The sequence below is a fragment of the Hydra vulgaris genome, chromosome 11 (genome assembly GCF_038396675.1).
Source record: "Hydra vulgaris chromosome 11, alternate assembly HydraT2T_AEP".
NCBI lineage: Eukaryota > Metazoa > Cnidaria > Hydrozoa > Anthoathecata > Hydridae > Hydra > Hydra vulgaris.
In genome coordinates, this window is record NC_088930.1 from 23,374,096 (window position 1) to 23,393,278 (window position 19,183).

General features: G+C 25.6%; 1 protein-coding gene across 4 annotated transcripts in view; it reads left to right on the forward strand.

The window, feature by feature from the left end:
• Nucleotides 1-733: 733 nt before the first annotated feature.
• Nucleotides 734-19,183, forward strand: part of LOC101241756 (rac GTPase-activating protein 1) — a 65,316-nt gene continuing 46,866 nt past the window's right edge. For 2 of the 4 annotated variants that reach the window (XM_065810498.1, XM_065810499.1), the window contains exons 1-2: nt 734-984; nt 17,215-17,315. In XM_065810498.1, the coding sequence (XP_065666570.1) occupies nt 837-984; nt 17,215-17,315 (249 nt within the window). In that variant the 5' untranslated portion in view covers nt 734-836. The remainder of the gene's footprint in view (nt 985-17,214; nt 17,316-19,183) is intronic. The other 2 variants (XM_065810500.1, XM_065810501.1) reach the window with 1 other exon arrangement.

Sequence of the window (19,183 nt, forward strand, 5' to 3'; positions counted from 1 at the left end):
TTACGCCTTAATACACCATAGCGTTATTAGGTTGCAAGTATTTCACATACTTAAATACCATGGTCTAATTAAATTATTACGTATATATATCCTAACGAAATCAGCTTGATGAAAAATAGTAACAATTAATAGTACATAAACTTAAACATTCATTGGGGAATATTTATGATTTACACTTATTTGTATTTATGTATACAAATGTAAAAGAAAAACATTTTTTTTTCCTTTCCATTTTCCTTAGGGATTGTTGTCTAAAATCAATATTTCCGGTAACTATATAAAATTAATCTTTGAAATATAATTATTTAAATTCTTAATTTAAAAGAATGTTTTAGTTATAAAAACCAATTGTAGTGTTGGAAGTATACGTTATTTAAATATTTACTTTCAGCTTACTATTAGTCACATTTCTTTATTTTTTATAATATTATCATTTTTTTTACAATGTTACATATATAAATTATAACTTTATAATGCTTATATTTATAAGCTGCTTGATATACGCACTTGTTTCATACCGAGGATACGTACTTGTTTTGATTTATTTCTTTTTGATTGGTACAATAATTTCAAAGCGCGAACTCTCTTTAAAATGTTTATACTGTGGTTTTACAGACAAAAACAAATTTACAATTACCAATAGTTATAAGTTATAAAGAATATTTTAAAACCATATTTTTGTAATATTTATTTGAAAAAAATAAGTATTTTTATTATAAAATTTAAATTTTAGTATTATTTACTGTAATCAAAGGTCTATTAGACATATTATGATAAAAAGTTATCTGTAACAAGTGTGTCCACCCCGTTCAATTAATTTGAATTGTACAAGAAAAATGAAAAAGGCTAAGAAAACTGATTCCGAAAAACCTGGTAGTAAAGTTTCGTTTGAACAGCCAGATAGTAATATGACTAGCGTTGCCATAAAAAAATATGATGAACTTATACGATGTACAAATGTATTGGCTGAAGGCATTGAAACTGGTGAGTTTTTAAAAATTTTAAATGGTTATATTTTGTTTATTTATCATGCCTAGACTACATAAATGAAAGTAGCTAATTTAACTAAAAAAAGCAGTTTTTTCTATTGTATTAAGTGCACTATAAAGTACTAAAATTCTTACTTTACGTTTATAAAAAATTAAATAAATAAAAACTAAGTAACTCAAGTCAAAAGTTTCAATGTTTTCAATTTAATGCTTCATGACAACAAGTGTTATCTATGAAGTTCTATCCTTGCAGTTTGCCAACACTATGTCGTTGTGTAATATAATCCAACAAGTTTTTCCATATAAAGATAGCTCATAAAATTAAAAAGAAAATTGTAACACCCTATTGATCTTAATGACATAAATGTCATTAGGTGTTTAATTCGAGTTAATTCATAAAATTAGTAAATGTCATTTAGAAATAATATAAGCCATCATAATAATGTCACAGCTCTTAATATGCATTTTCTAGATCTTGATAAAAAAAGCTTTTTTTTGTCAAAACCATGGCCAGTAATGTTTACTTTAACAAAATATTGATTGTCAATATGTTTTAGTGTTGTGAGAAATACTTTTAAAAAAGTATTTAAAATACAAATACAAAGTATTCAACAAAAAGTGTTAGAATTACAAAGTACTTAATTTCAAAGTATTTAAAATACAAAGTACTTTTTGAATTATTAAAAGTGTTTCAAATCTGCTAAAGTTTAAAACGCCAACTAAAACTAATCCATAAGTTTTTTTTGACTTTCAGCTGCAACAATTTTTATAAACGTTTATTGGATAACAGATTTCAGCATAGCTCTTTAAGTAAAGTTTTTTTTAAAAATAAATGTTTAACTGGAGCCGATGATAGAACAGTGGCTTTAACTACTCTGAATAATTTTTTTTACCTATCAGATATTGCTCCAAACATTCTAATAAACATGTGTACAAAACATTTTCAAGACATACATAAACACTTGATAGTGACTTCTGACTAACACGCTTGTATGCAGTTTGTTTTTAGTGATTAAAATTAAAAAAATTCATCAGTCCCAGGTATTGAAGCTTCAGCAGCATCTGCCTAGCATCCAGCTAAATTCAATTTTACTTATCTTCTATCAGAGTTGTTAGTCCTTGGCCTTGGCCTCAGCCTTGCCTTAAGGCCAAAAACAAAGGCCTTGGTCTTGGCCTTGAAACTGTTGGCCTTGGCCTTGAAAATTTTGGCTTTGGCCTTGATTGTTTTGGCCTTGGCCTTCAAAAAAAATACATAAAATTAAAGAATTAAGTTTTCATTTTTTATCTTTATGTATTTTTGTTTTCGGCTTTCATATATATCTGCAAGTATATTTTCTTATTGACTTCGTTGAATTCTGCGCATAACCTTGGTCTATTTTTACAACGTGGTTTTATTGTCACAGTTCTTGCTACCGACAGTTTTTTTAATAATTGGCTTTAATGTAAGGCAAAAATTTAAGTCTTTGGTCTTGAAAATATTTGCGTAGGCCTTGGCCTTGAAACTCATATTTTTGGCCTTGACCTTTAAACTCTTGTCCTTGTCTTTGGCCTCATATCTTTTGGCCTTGGTCTTGGCCTTACTACTTTTGGCCTTGTTAACAACCCTGTCTTCTATAAAGGTTTTCTTAACCCAGTCTTTCTTCTGGAACCTCTTGCAGCTTCATTTGAGAATGAGATGCAGATGCAATTATATTAAAACTTGTATTCAAACAAGCACAAGAAACATTGATCTATGTATGAAATTTGTTCCCCTTCAAGTTTATCCAGAGGTTCGGCAATAGGTTTCATAAATTAATTGTATTCTAATATCTTCAACTCCACTTGAAATATATATTTAAGTCTTGCTCTTCAACAACTATCTACGGTAAACAATGGTTTTATCATTTCTCAGATCAATGACATGTGGGTATTTTTATTTTAAGTTTGCAAATAACTTTTTTTTTCAACACCTATATTAGGACTAGATACCAAAAGCTTGCTTCTTCTCAATTAAGATCTAGTTTTATTATAACAAATGACTCCTAGTTCAACAATTTTTGTTAAATAACTTGTTCTTATTAGCCTTTTTTATAAAAATTGTTCGGTATTATACTAAAACATTTATGTTAAGTAAACAAACAATGATGTTAAATAAGTCTGTTATGTTGAATTAAATCTTTCAACATTTCACTCCAGTATATCAATAATGATAATAAAATCAATCCTAATATTCCCCCACCCCCCTACCCCATAAAATTGTCACTTAACCTCATAATTGGAGAAAAGGGTTAGGGTTGGGATTAAGATTTTCTAACCTAATCCTAATGCTCAATCAATATATGTGCTCTCTGCCTCTTTTCCATTTAACCATGGTTTTAAACAAATGCGCTGAAATAATTAGTTTTTAATTATGTTGGAAATAAATAATTTTGACACGTTTATCTTTACTAACATTTACTTATTAGCAAAACGCTTTTAAATAAAGTAGCTAATGATTTTAATTAAAGAATCATTGAAAGTTAAATAATTTTTTATTTATATTATTTATTTATAGAAATTAAAAAAAAAAATTTTTTTTAGAAGCGACGACTTTAAACAGCGAAGGTCTCTCTTTAATAAACTTTATATTAGAATCATTAAAGTTTTTGCTGAGAAGAAGAAGAAAAAGGCAAACTTTTTTGAAAGCCGTTTAAATTAAATAACTTTGATCTTTACTTAGGTTTTTATATTATTAAAACGCATTTAAATAAAGTAACAAATCACTGCTAATGATTTTTTATAAAAACATTAATGAGTAATATATGTTTTTTTATATTTATTGAAGTATTTATTTTTTATTATAAATGTTTTTAAATAAAAAAAAATTATAACAATTTTTTAAATAAATGATTTAATTATTTTTACTTTTTTTTTTTTGTGTGAAGAATTGTTAAGAATCTTTTTTTAAACTTTTAAATGTACGCATTTATTAAACAATTGTCAGTTGTAAGTTGTTACTTTATTTAAAAAGGGTTTCGCATAATATGAAATTATAAAAACATTAGTAAAAATAAAGATTTCCAAACGTAATTTAGATAATCTTGTCGTTATAGTTTATTATTTATTTTAGTTAAGTTTTAATTTTATTTTTGCTATTTTAGTTTTAGTCAAGTTATTTTTATTTTGTTTTTCGTTATTTTTTTTACGAAAATTCATTTGCTTCTTTAATGATAAGTTTTTTTAAGTTTCTTTATAGTTGAGTTAAGATTTTTATAGTGTGTTTTTAAAACACATACAAATTTTTGAAACTTATTAACAGCCGTGGTCAAGTTATGTAAAATCAAATAGTATTTGCGTGGTCTGCGTGGTCATATTATGACGTGAAATCACACGCCTTCCTGGCCAAGCCTGATTAATAAATATCTTTGAAGTTGAGTTAATCTGTGCAGGCAAGTGTTTAACTTCTACACCTGGCCTACTTTTTTTTTTCATCAACATATTTGGTTATTTCAAAATAACATCCAGTACTTCCACACTAAAAAACTTACAAAGATCCCACTTAATTTAGCCTAATTTTCAAGTTTATCATTTCAGATTCTGAAAATTTTTACAAAATGTTACAAAAATTAAAATAAAAATCTTTTATTTTGTCTTCAGTCCTATGTTTTTTTGCCTAAAATAATTCCAAAAGTTTTACTTTTTTTATCGGAAAAACACCAAAAAATTTAGATACTTAATATCTGTGAAGTTACTTGTCAAATTTTTATTAAGTTGATTAAAAGGCTTTCGAAGCTTGTGAAGTAACATAATTTCTGTTTGAAATCCATCAGCTGAAGTTGAAACCTTTTAGCATACTTGCTTGAATACTAGCATACTTGAATGTACTCCATTACATAAGTACTCTAAGTACGTCTATTACACTACTCTAAGTATGTCTAAGTAGTGAACTGAACAAAAGATGAAATCAAATCATTTGTTGCTTTTGGATTTGTTTTATTTTTTTGTGTGAAATATAACATATAAGGATTTTACTGCTCCTGAATTCTGCGGACTGCATTGTGCATAGTAAGCCAACTTGTTGGCCTGGCTTTAGAATGAAATGTTTTGGACATGTGTATTCTTGTAAATCCCTGAATTCAGCCCTCCTAGAAGTGCTGTGGGCAAATTAATTGTAGCTTTGAAAGGACTCAGGTGAATACTATGGCAGGAGCATGTCTATAAACTGTAACTACTATGTACAGAGTGTAACTACTATGTACAGAGCCTCCTAAAAAAATCCTAAAATATCCTAATATTTGGAAAACATCCTAAAAAGAGCTAATTTATCTTGAAGTATAGATGATTTTCTCAAATACTCCTAAATTTTCCTAATTTTTTTGTCCTGAGTATAATGCATAAACTATTATCAGCCAATCAACAATAAAGTTAATGGAATAAAGTTAATGGTTCAGAATAAAGTTAATGGTTCAGACTTGGAGTTAGAATTGTTGTATACTGAGACAAGATAAATTACTCAAATGTATATTTGATATTTTTTAAATATTTTAATAATTTAAAAATTTTATTCTAATAAAATTTAAAGCTTTTTTTCTTATTTCTGTCTAAGTTCTGAACATCAAAATTATTTTTATTAAAATTTTATTTTAATTAAGTTGACCTAAAATAATTTTGTAGTTTCAGAATAGAAATGTCAGTCAAATATAAAGCTAAATTTTAAGAGCAGTTGAAAGACAATAATTATGAAATTTTTTATTTAGTTAAGCATTATGTTATTATGGGTATGTTTGATGATTTTTTATTTCTGCATAATCTTTCTTTTAACTACTCCTTTTTGCCAAAAGTTTTTTTTTCTAAAAATATAATTTTGTAATATATTTGTTTTTTTAACTTTTTCAATCATCACCTATCATAAAATTGAGAAAGCCACCAGCTAAATGCTAAATTTATAAAATAAATTATTCTGCATTATTTAACAATATTTTTTGCAAAATATATCCTGAATTTTTTAAATAAGACCTAGATGATTGCTGTATGTTTAAAGGTTATATCTGTTTCAGATCTGGATACAAACTCATTGAAAATACATGTTAATGAATGAAAGTATAAACAATATATGCCTTTGAGTTGACGAGTCAGATGGATTTGTATGTTAGATATTGGGACTCCTTATTAGAGATGGTAAAAACAAGATATTACAACTCTGAATTCTTGGTAAAAGCTCCTGCTGTTTATATTATGATAAATTTCTATAAATGTACGAGTGGTTTACAAGATTAAATGCTCCAGGTTTCCATGGATGGTCCAAATATTAATATGTCTTTCCTTTCTTATTTGAATGGTAAGAGAAATAAATGTGAACTCAGTCAGTTAGTATCAATTGGATCATGCGGCCTTTACACAATGCGCTGTTCATTCAAGAATGGTACAAATGCTTCAAGATGGAAGTTGAACAAATTACTGTCTTCATTATATAAGATATTCCACAATAGCCCTTCCTATCATGCTGATTTCAGAAATCTTACTCAAGCTCAGAGTTCAGACTATGCTCTACAGTTCTGTAGCCATCGTTGGATTTAAAATGAGAAAGTAGCAAAGAGAGCAATGGAAATATGGCCCAAGGTTGTTGTGATTATTGACTTTTTTCAATTTTTAGAAAAATTTACCAAAAAGCAAGCAACCTAGTTAATATAAGCCTGGGCAAAATATCAGTTATGAATACCTTTCTTCATGCTATAAAGATGTGTTAGTACCTATAAAGTTGCAATTTTTTAAGGAAACTGCAAAATTGTTAAATTTTTTCCTGTTAGTTTTCCAAACCCACTGTCCTTTGACACCTTTTCTTGTGGAAACACTTAAGAATATACTGAGGCTATTTTTATCAAAGTTTATCAGAAAAGAAGTTTTGTCTGAAGCATCCACAACTTTTAAATTATTAAAAGTTAATATCAGTGAGTCAAAAATCAAGCGTTGGTCACAAATATTGATCTTGGGTTTGGAATAAAATATGAATTACAGCAACTGAAATCTAGAAAAAAAGTTACTAATCACAAATATATAATTTTAAAATAGAAGTTCAACAGTCTTAGTTACAATGTGCTAACATATGGTTGAAAAAAGTGTGCTAAACTCATATTTTGCCAGATACTTATTATGTTTATCACCTTTGTACATGGTGGAATCTCATGAGATGTGTGAACTTTATATTGACAAGTTGTTGCTGAAATTAGTTGCTTATAAAAAGGTATCACCTTCAGCTGCTGATTAAGCCAAATTGCAGAATTCACAATTTTTAACTACTTTTGTGAAAGTGAACAAGGAGAAATTTCTTGGGCTCGAAAAAGAAAGTGATAGATTTGATTCTTTTTTGGTTCAATATACAGATGCTTCAAGGTTCAGGGACTTAATGAAAATTTTTACTAATATTGTCCCATGGCCAAGCATAAGTAGAGCGTGGATTTAGTATAAACCACCAACTTCTGGATAATAATATGCTAACTGATACTCTTGTTGCACAGAGAATTGTGCATGACCACATGCGCAGTGAAAATATAAAATTATCCCAATTGGCTATGACAACTAAACTTATGTTACACGTCAAGGATGCACAAAAACTATACTTTAGCAGTTCCTGAAGGCTTTAAAAACTAATTGTGATACTAAACTGAAAATTTTTAATAAAGAGATCACAAGATACCCTTGAAGATACCATACTTCAGCTCAAATATGATGCAGATAAGTATGCATTGCAAGCAAAAAAGCAGAAATCATTAACAGAAATTAAGTCAACCTTTCCAAAATCTAATGCGCTAAAGAGGGTTGCCACTGAAAAGCAGAACTTACTAGAAAAAACTCTGCAGCAAAAAAAGTACTTATTGACAAGAAAGCTGAGATTTAGATTTGAATGTTTAAGTTTTTCAATCGTTTTTTTTTTCGGATTTGATTATTTCTTTTCATGACTGGATAATATGAAATTTATAAAGTTAAGTTTTTGAAATTGGCTGTGTATTTTAGTGATTTTTGATTGTTTTTTGCTTAATCATAAAGTCATCTGTTTAGTGCAATGTTAAATTTGATAAATTTCTAATGCAAGTATGAAATTGATTTCTTTCAAGTTAATATTTTTGTATGTGTAGAGATGTTAGATTATTTTAAATAACAGTTTTTAGGCCCTAATTTTATCTTATTTATTTTAGCTAGGCATTCTTACAGTTTTTAGATAAAATGAAAATATTTTAGTGCCAATTTATTTTTGAAATCCTCCTAAAATTTCCTAAGATATTTATACTTTTTTTTTCAAATTTCCAGGTAAATCTCCTTAAAGACCTTAAAAAATATCCTAAATTATCCTAATTTTTTCAGACAAAAAAAGTGAAGCCACTCTGTATGTATTGACAATCAAAAAGAAAACATTGATAATTTCATATTTGTTCTTTTTCTTTTTTTTTTTTTGATGCCTGCTCATCATAATTATGTTATGTTAAAGATTTTGGGTTTATCTACTTTATTTTACATGAACTATATACAATGTTTAACTCTCTTGACAATAATTGCAATCATCATTAAAACATTTACAAAATATAATATATACAAAGTTTAACTCTATTCATAATTCTTAATAATTATAATAGTTATTAAAACACACACATAAATTACTGTGTATAACCAACACGTTTATCGTCGTGACTACTAGCACAAATAATGTTAACTAACCTAATTCACAATAGTATAATAGATTAATGCAGTAAATTTAGAAATTTGTGAAAATGTTTTTATTCCAAGTAAATATATATTTAAAACAGAAAAATCCTACAAAAATCATAAAATCTTGCATAAAATCAAAAATCATAAATCTCAAAAAAGAAAAAAAAAATTTACTAATTGTGATAAATCATTCAAAGTGGAAACACTGATAGCATCTATCCAAGATTGAAAAAAGTCCAGGTATTCTTTTTAATGTTAGCATGTTATTCCTAAGTCAGAGGTCATACTATCTTTTTTTTAATGTTGCCAGAATCTGAATCTCTATTATCTTCTGATGCTATTGTTTCTTATATATATTGTTTTCTCATTATATATGTTAATTTGAATAGTAACAGTGTGTACACTCAGACGTTTGGTCGGTCACCAGAAGGGCAACAGAAAGTATTTTTTCTTATATATGTTGTTTTCTCTTTGTATATTTTAGTTTTAAAGATTATTTGAATAGTAACAGGGATGTACACTTAGACTTTTGATCAGTTGCCAAAAGGGAGACTGAAAGTAACCAGTTTATTAATTTTGGTTGCCTGTTGACTTTGAGTTAACCTTTGCTTTTTTCTATAAAATTTTTTTGCATTCCGCGGATTTCTCACATATTTGAGTCATTTTTTATTATAGGGCTAAGTGTAGAATTGAAATAATTTACATAAATAAAAGTAATATAAACTATTGATAACGTTTCACTTTTCTACTTTCAGATAAAGCACATGCCAATATATACACTATTAGGTTTTTAAAATTTCACTTAATTTATCAAAAAAATACGCGCTTTCTTTTACAACAACAAAGTATTGACAAATATAAAAAAATAATTTATAAATACTTCAAAACTCTTTGCTTTTTATATGTTTTAATTAAGATCTTATTTGTTACAGGAGCCTAAAAACTTGAGATTTTGAAAGTATTTTAAAGTATGGTGTTGTAATTAAATTTAATTTTAAACTGCGCTAAAAATTATTAAAACTAATTAAACAAAAATTATTAATAGAACCTAAGTTTGGTATTTGAAAAAGATTATACTTCCTTATAATTTATTTCTTTTAACAGTCTTATACTTAACATTCTTTTTTTTTGTTTATCACAATTTTTTTTTTGCTTATATTTATAATATAGTATTTTTAATAAAGATTATAAACAATTTATAGATAGATTATTTTAATAAAGATTTTATTTTAATAAAGATTATAAACAATTTATATAGATTATATAGAATAGATAGATTTTATAATTTACCGACAAGTTATAAACATAATTTTTGTTCATAAATGTATTACGTCAAAGAACCTAACTCGATATTAAATTACTTTAAAGGTATCCCAAACCTCTGAGACATGTTGTGTTCATATTTAAGAGAATGATAAAAAATGTTTTGGCTAAATTTTTTTGATTAAAGCAAAAGAATTAAAGCAAAAGAATTAAAGCAAAAGAATAAATCTTTTTTTTTGTAGGCCAAAAAGTAAGCATAATATATACTGCAATCTACAGACTTGATAATGTAAACAAACAAAAAAGTCAACGACCTTATACTATTCTGACCTTTTAGCCTTCAACAAAACGGAGAATGCGAGCAACAGTTTTCAAATATATATATATATATATATATATATATATATATATATATATATATATATATATATATATATATATATATATATATATATATATATATATATATATATATATATATATATATATATATATATATATATATATATATATATATAAATTTATAGGGGTAAGGCTACTACAGTTCAACTTTTTTCCTAGAGTAGCCCCTAATAATAATAATAACAATAATAACACTAATAAAAATGATAACAATAATAATAATAGCAATAATATTAATAATAACAATAATAATAATAATAATAATAATAATAATTGCTATTGTAAAAAAATATAAAACAACAATAAAACAAACTGCAAAGTTGTTTTGACAATATAAAGAGCTTGTGTTAATGTTAGAGTTTAAGCATACATGTGTTATCTCCAGGCAGTGTTAGTACAAACGCTAGCAAATTTACTACCACGGCAAATTTAAAAAACGTTAAGCTTGAAAAACATTCAACATGCACATTTTAAGTGATTAATTATTCATGAATAATTTTAAAGTTTACTATTTCCAAAAACAATTTCAAAAACAATTCCAAGAACAATTCCAAAAAAAGTCTGCGCTATAAACAATCAAAGCAATCTTACTTGAAAATCTGCATCAAAATTCTTTAAATTTAAAGATGACTTTGGAAGTTAAAGAGATGTTAACCTCAAAAATATTTAAACAAATCATTTTAAACATAAGTATGAGTTTTAAACTTATTAATTATTCATGTAATGTACACTTTTAAACAGTCGTAAGAAATTTCTAAAAAGTGGTAAGAATTCTAGCTAACGTTTTAAAAGCGAGGCATTAGAAAGGAAATTTCCCTAAGACTTATTAATTATTTTTGAGAAATTCTTTTCTATTCCTAGCATTACCTTTGCATAACACTTATATGCTTAAACTCTCTGTTGAACAACTCTTAACGCTTTTTTATACAGTTTATAACATTAATAACATAAAACGCGTTTAAAATAAAATGAAGTAAATAAAATTAATGATCTAATTTATAAATTAAAACATTATTGTCACTTTTTTACGTTTGCGTTCACGTTTCACATGTTTGAAACAAGTAAGATCAAAGCAAGAAAACATTAAATACCACACTTTTTATAATTTATTGTTTATTGATCCAGCGTACTATTAAAGTATAATTAATTTTTCATTCAAATGGTTTTTAAGTTAATGTTTTCATTCAATTCTTTCATTTAAATTGTTTTGCAATTAAAGTGAAAGAAAAACATTTAGTCTAATAATTCGAATTAAGTTTAAATATATGCTTAAATTATTTTGAGAAAAAAATTTCCTTAAAAGAAAAATTATTTATTTTTTATAATTTAATTTTTGGTTTAAAGTTGCAATAATCACTGGTTTTTATTTAATTAATGTTTGCAACAGAATGTTTCTACTTTTAAAACTATTTTCAAGAAACAAGAAGTAATTAACTATTCAAAATGTTCATGAATAAAATAATACTTTCTTCCTCACTTGCACTGTTCTAAATATTGTTACTGTAGCTAGATGTATTTTTAACTGTCCGGAATGATCCTCACTATCCCACTGTATTATGGAAGTTGCTGCAATTAAATAATGCTGCTGCGATTAAATTATTAAGCGTTAAAATTCTTTTAAATTTTTTCTATTTTTTTTAGTTTTTAATTTGAATCGCAAAATTATTTGAATAAGAGAGTTTTAGAAGGCTAAAATGTTTTGTTCAAATAAATTTCTTTTTAAAAAAAATTCCTAAAACAACTTGCGTATTTATAGAAAATGTTTAATCTTAATATTGTTTTAAATAAAATTAAAATATAAAAAAAATGGTATCATGTTTTTCATATTCTATTCAAGATTTCTTGTTAAATTTTTTTAGTTAAAAGCTTATATTATATGTAAAACAGCATATAAGATATAAATAAAAACATTTGTATGGCTAACTTTGCAAGTCTATAAGTATATTAAGTAAATTTAATAGTTGAGTAGCTATAAGTTACTGTAGTAACCTAACTGGTTGCTTTGATTTAGTTTAAAGGTAAATTAACTGTGTTGTACTTTATTCATTCAGTAAATCAAACTAAATGAGGAACCCATCTGCAAAACGCGTTAAGTCACAAATATAAAATTTTGAGTTAATTTTATTTCCACCTTCTATATACTGATATCTATCATCTATTTAAATATTAGACCAATTAAAAAATCTTTGATCCTAAAAATGGACAAAAAAAATAAATAAATTTCTGTTGATGCACAGCTAATAGTAGTTTAGTTTTTCGTTGTTTTCTCAAAATCAGTTTATTCGAACTTGGTGCGTTTTGCAAATGTACTCCTCAAATATAACTTTAAAATATTATTGGTTTCCACACAGAGATTTAAAGTAATTTAAATTCAAAAACACTTTATGTAAAATAAAAATCTCCGCACAAGAAAGCAAATGTTCATATTCCTATTCAAAAGATAAAAGAAAAATGACCCCTAATAAAAACCTAGACAAAAACATTACTTTAAAGTGTGGTCAAAAATAATGTTAAATTAAAAAAAAACAAAAAACAAATGAAAAAATATTTAAAAAAAATGAAAAGCTAATCGCAAAGATGCGAAAAGTAATTGCGATATGCTTAATTCGAGCCCTGATATATATATATATTTTTTATATATATATATACTTTATATATATATCTATATATATATATATATATATATATATATATATATATATATATATATATATATATATATATATATATATATATATATATATATATATATATATATATATATAATATATATATATATATATATACAAAGCTGTGTTGACTGCGAATACTTTTATATTGCGAGAGCCAACACTATAGAAGAAACTCTATACAACATATGTTAGACCATATTTGGAATATGCAGTATGCACTGGGTCACCATCAATAAAAAAAAGGACCAAAGAACACTTGAAAAAGTTCAGCAACAAGCCACCAAGATTGGACATGCAATGAAACAACATATCTATGAAGAAAGGCTAATCAAACTCAACCTAACTAATCTAACTGCGCCAACAAAGAGGCCACCTCATTCAAGAATTCAAAATCATAAAAGAAATTAATAAAGGGAAAAGGTGTATACCAACTATCACAGGAGAATCTAAAACTGATCATAGAGGACAACTTAGCAAAGAATTAGTCTGCAATTGCTTACTGCATTGCAACTAATTATAACCAACTCAGGGCTCAATTTAATGGTTGGACATCAGACATTATCTGGCTAAAATCTCAGATTGTCAGATTAATTTAGAAAGTAATTGGACATTTTGACTGATGGAAATTAAGTTCTACAAAATAAATACTTTATTATTGAAATAACTAAAGAATAGACAAAACAATTCCTTATGAAAAAGAAAATAAATTAGCTTTAAAATAAAACTCAAGAAACTTGAAGCAAAAATTACTTTTTGTTTCGTTTTTAATTGCATTTGAAAAAAATTACTTTAAAACTTATCTTTTGAAACATTTTATTAAAGTTACGCAAAACGCTTTTACAAAGAACTTCTATTGATTGTTTAATAAATAAATAAATTTTATTTAATTTATTGAAAAGTGAAATTAAATTATTGAAAAGAGAAAAATAGAATATTTTTAAGTTGTATAAACATTTTTTTTCAAAGTTACACAAAAAAAAATTTGTTTAAAAAATTACGCAGTCTTTTTAAAATAGTAATTTTTACACATATCATGCTTTGATAAGTAAGTCAAGTTTAAAAAAAGAACTTTAAACGATTCTTCGTAAAAATAGAAACAAAATAAATAAAGCAATTAAATCATTGGAATATTTAATTTAACTTATAATTTAAAGTAACTTAAAAAAATTATCTTTAAAATGTTTTTAAAAAGGTATTGAATAATAGTCAAGCGTTTAATATTATCATAATAAATACATACATACAAAAAAAAATTTAACTATAACTTTTAATTTATTAACAAATAATGCGTTTGTTTTAAACGATCACTTTAAAAAAGAACAACAATTTAAAGTTATATGTAACGTAACGATTTTTTTAATTGCATTTAAATTATTAAAACCTCAAAAGAGCTGTCGTCAAATTATAAAAAAAGGACATCACTAAAATATATAATATTGAATTAAAAATTTTTTATTAAAAAAAAAATTTGTGATGAAATATTCTTAAAATAATAAGGACAGAAACTTCACTAGACTAACGAAAATGAACTGAATAACATGACACAGATTTTGATTGCATAACTTGGTCCCGTAAAACCGTAAAAATTATATTTTATATATATAATTTGATCGAACACTGTCCAATCCAAATAAGCTTTGATCGGACATTTTTTCCAGGAATTTATACATATACATACATACATATATATATATATATATATATATATATATATATATATATATATATATATATATATATATATATATATATATATATATATATATATATATATATATATATATATATATATATATATATATATATATATATATATATATATATATATATATATATATATATATATATATATATATATATATATATATATATATACTATATACTATATCAACCCTCTGAATTAGGAAAAATGAGGCATTGAGTACATAACAGTTTGAGGTTGTACATAACAGTTTTTGGTCCTTCGGCAATGCCGACCTCAAACTGTTACTGTTTGGCAAAAAAAATTTGACGTAAAGAAGTAACCATAATACAAAGGAACAAGGTCAGCGAATTTCTGTTGTCTTCAAACTTTGAGGTCGACAATAATTCTGAGGGTTTATATATATATATATATATATATATATATATATATATATATATATATAATATATATATATATATATATATATATATATATATATATATATATATATATATATATATACAGCTATGCTCAAATGTATGGAGCACCCCTATATTTTATTTAAAATTCAAAAGTAATGAACAAATAGTAAATGTGAATGTGTTTATTTGATACAAATTATTTCAATTCAACAATATTATTTAATATAATTAATATTTTGTAGCACCTCCCTTTGCCTTGATCACCGCACGTAGTCTTTTGGGCATGCTGTCCACAAGATCCTTACATACATTCGCTGGTATTTTTTCCCATTCATCCAGAATTTTGGCTTTAAATTCTTCTTTGGATTTACATCTGTAAATTGACAACTTCCTCTTCAAAATAGACCACAAATTTTCTATGAGTGACAAATCTGGAGACTGGGGGGGGCCACGTAATGAGGGGAACTTCATTTGTTGAAAACCAGTCCAAACTTTTTTTTGCCTTGTGGCAAGGAGCGTTATCTTGTTGAAAATAATATTGAGGGACATCTTCGTCAAATAATTTCAATATTGATGGCTCCAAAACTTCATTTAGCATGGTAATGTAGCGCTCTGCATTCATCCTACCCTCACATAAAAATATTTCACCTACGCCACTGGAGGCCATGCAACCCCAGATCATTGTGCCACCACCGCCAAATTTGACTGTAGGGATGATACATTCCGGCTCAAATGCTTCGCCTGGTCGTCGTCTTACAAAGGTGCCTCCAGGTTGCGCGAAAATCTAGGTCAAAAAAGTAAAGGAATACAAATTTGATATTATAAATTTCAACATGTAAAATTTCAGGTACTTAAAGGAATAATTTCGAAATGATATTTTTTTTTTATTTTTTGGTTACACCGTAAGTCATAATGATGCCTTACCTCTATATTTGATTCGTCTGACCAAATAATTTTGGCCCAATCTTCTGATGACCAATTTTGGTGCTGTTTAGCCCATTCTAAACGAAGTTTCTTATGGTGCTCAGTCAGCAATGGTTTTCGGCGAGCCCTTCTTCCATGTAAATTACCTTCTTTTAAGTATCTTCTAACACTTGGAGCAGAAATTTGAATTTTTCTGTGCTCCCACAGATCGCTAACCAAGTCTTTAGAAGATTTGGTCCGATTTCGAAGTGAAATCCTGTTGAGGAAACGATGGTTTCTAGGAGAAAGTATACGTTTTCTTCCCGTTTTTGGTCTATTTTCGTATGAACCAGTTTCACTAAATCTATTTATAGCATTTTGCACTGCTTTCCTTGAGCATTTCATAATTTTTGAAATTTCCACTTGGGAATGTCCTTGTTTATGGAGTATCACAATTTGGCTTCTTTCACTCACAGAAAGTTCGCGTGTTTTACTCATAATGAAAATAAATAAAGAACGATAAAAAAAATCACTACTTTTAAACAATAGATAATGAGCGGCTGACAATAGTTACGTTTAAGATAAGAATGAAATGAATATCTTAATTCGACAGAATTTATACTAAGTGAGTATGTAGACAAGTTAAGACAAGTCTAATCATGCCCAGACAAGCAAATTCAACATGCATTAAATGATTTACTAATGCTTAAACGTAAAAAACAAATAAAATACCATTTAAAAAAAAATTCATCATGTATATCTCATTTTTTAAACACAAATATATTTAAACAAATAGGTGCTCCATACATTTGAGCATAGCTGTATATATATATATATATATATATATATATATATATATATATATATATATATATATATATATATATATATATATATATATATATATATATATATATATATATGTACATTAAAGGTTTACTCTTGAAAAGAAAGTCAAAAAAAAATAGTACTAAAAAAAAGCTGTTACAAGTAATAATCTATTTATAAGCAATTTGAAGCACTAAAGATCGCTCTCTAGGGCAAATATGATAAGTGCGCATTTCATATTTTTGTTGACTACATTTCAATTTTACTAGTGCAAATAACATGCTGGCTGAGTTTTATTATTTTATTTTTTAAATATAGGCCAAAAAAGGTAATAAGTATTTTAACTTTATTGTAATTTTAGGTGATAGCTTTTCTTTTTTTATTCAATATAGAGTTTCTAAAGTTTGTTACCCATCAAGAAAAATGTCGTGAAAAATGGCATGTCACTGAAGAAGAAAATCACATGATGAAAAAAGATATGGCAAAATATAAGGTTAGAAATCAGGAAAAGAAAAAAAAAACTGTTTTTACTTTATTTAAAAATTTAGTTCTTTAAAGGGATCCTCTTTAAAGTCTAAGCTTGCCTTCTCCATTTTACTTTGGTTCTTGGAGTCTTTATAATATACGTTGCAATCTACAGATTTGATAATTTGTTTTATGCAGGTTCAAATCCTTTGTTTGGAACTATTTTTTATAATTTCAAATGTTTTGTTTCAAAGTAGTTTTGTTTTTTACCTAATATTAATACTAATATAATAGAAAAAAACTACGCGAAAAATTTTAGTGAAAAAAAAAAAAGTAAAGTAAGTTAGTATTTTTTACTGTAAAAAAGTAAGTTTTAAGGTAATTTTTTTTAATCTATATTTAATACTTTACTCAGGAGTTTTAAAGTAAAGATTTTTTTATTATCTATATTTAATATTTTACTCAGGGCTCGAATTAAGCGTATCGCGAGCGCGAATTGAGATTTTTCTCACCTTTGCGATTAGTATTTTCTTAAAAAAAATGTTTTGTTTTTTCCTTTTCAAATATAGCATTTTTTAGACTGTTCTTAAAAGTAATGTTTTTGTCAAAGTTTTTTATTACGGGCCATAAAGTACATCACACTAAAATTATCATTTAAGTTATTTAGTTTGATTTACTGAATGGATAAAGTACATCGCAGTAAAACATCGCAGTACCTATAAACTAAATCAAAACAACCAGTTAATTTACTACAGTAGCTTGCAGTTACTTAACTATTAAATTTACTTAATATACCCAAAGACTTGCAAAAGTTAGTCATACAAATGTTTTTATTTATATCTTATATGTTGTTAACACATAATATAAGCTTCTAATTAAAAAATATTCTATCAAGAAATTTTGAATAGAATATGAAAAACGCGATACCATTTTTTTATATTTTCATTTTATTTAAAATGGTATTAAGATGAAATATTTTCTATTAATATGCAATTTGTTTTTAGGGTTTAAAAAGAAATCTATTTGAACAAAAGAATTTTAGTCTTTTAAAATTCTCTTATTCAAATAATTTTGCGATTGAAATAAATAAAAAACTTAAAAGATTATAAATTTACTTGCAGCAGCGTTCGAAATACCCTTTAGCATAGTGAGGATCACTCCTGAAAGTTAAATGCATATCTAGCGTCAGTAACATAACAGATTTAGAACATTGTGCAAGTAAATAAGAAAATTTTATTTAAATTGAGTATTTTTTGTTTCTTGAAAGTAGTTTTAATAGTAGAAACATTCTATTGGAAACATTGTTATTAATGTTATAAACAGTATAAAATGGCAATAAAACAGCGTCACAAAGTTGTTTTACATTAACACAAGTTCTTTATAATTTCAAAACAATTTTTGCAGTTTGTTTTATTGTTGTTTTATAGCTTTTTACAATAACAATTCAATACTCTTAAAAAATAACACGTAAATTATTTTAGCGATTAGATTTTTTTGCGTTAATTTAAGCCTTATTACTAATAAATTAAAATTAAAAAGCAAAATTAATCAGTAATTAATAAGTAAAACAAAAAAGTTCTTATCAACATAAGAACTGTACATATATATGTACAGTTCCTATGTTCTACCTTTTCTTTTTATTTTCACTTGTAGTTTTTGTAATTTTGTCACTTCAAAAAAATGAATAAAATAAGTAATACAAGTCTTATCAAAAAAATTTGACATAATATATTCTTACATGAACAAATAATATATATTTTGTTAAGATTTGAAAGTACGCTAAATTTTTAATTTTGATTTATACTTATGATTGTTAAAAAATAAATATTTTATTTTATTTTTAATTGTATTACGAATATTTTGGATAAATAAATGTAATTTTTTGATTGTGGAAGA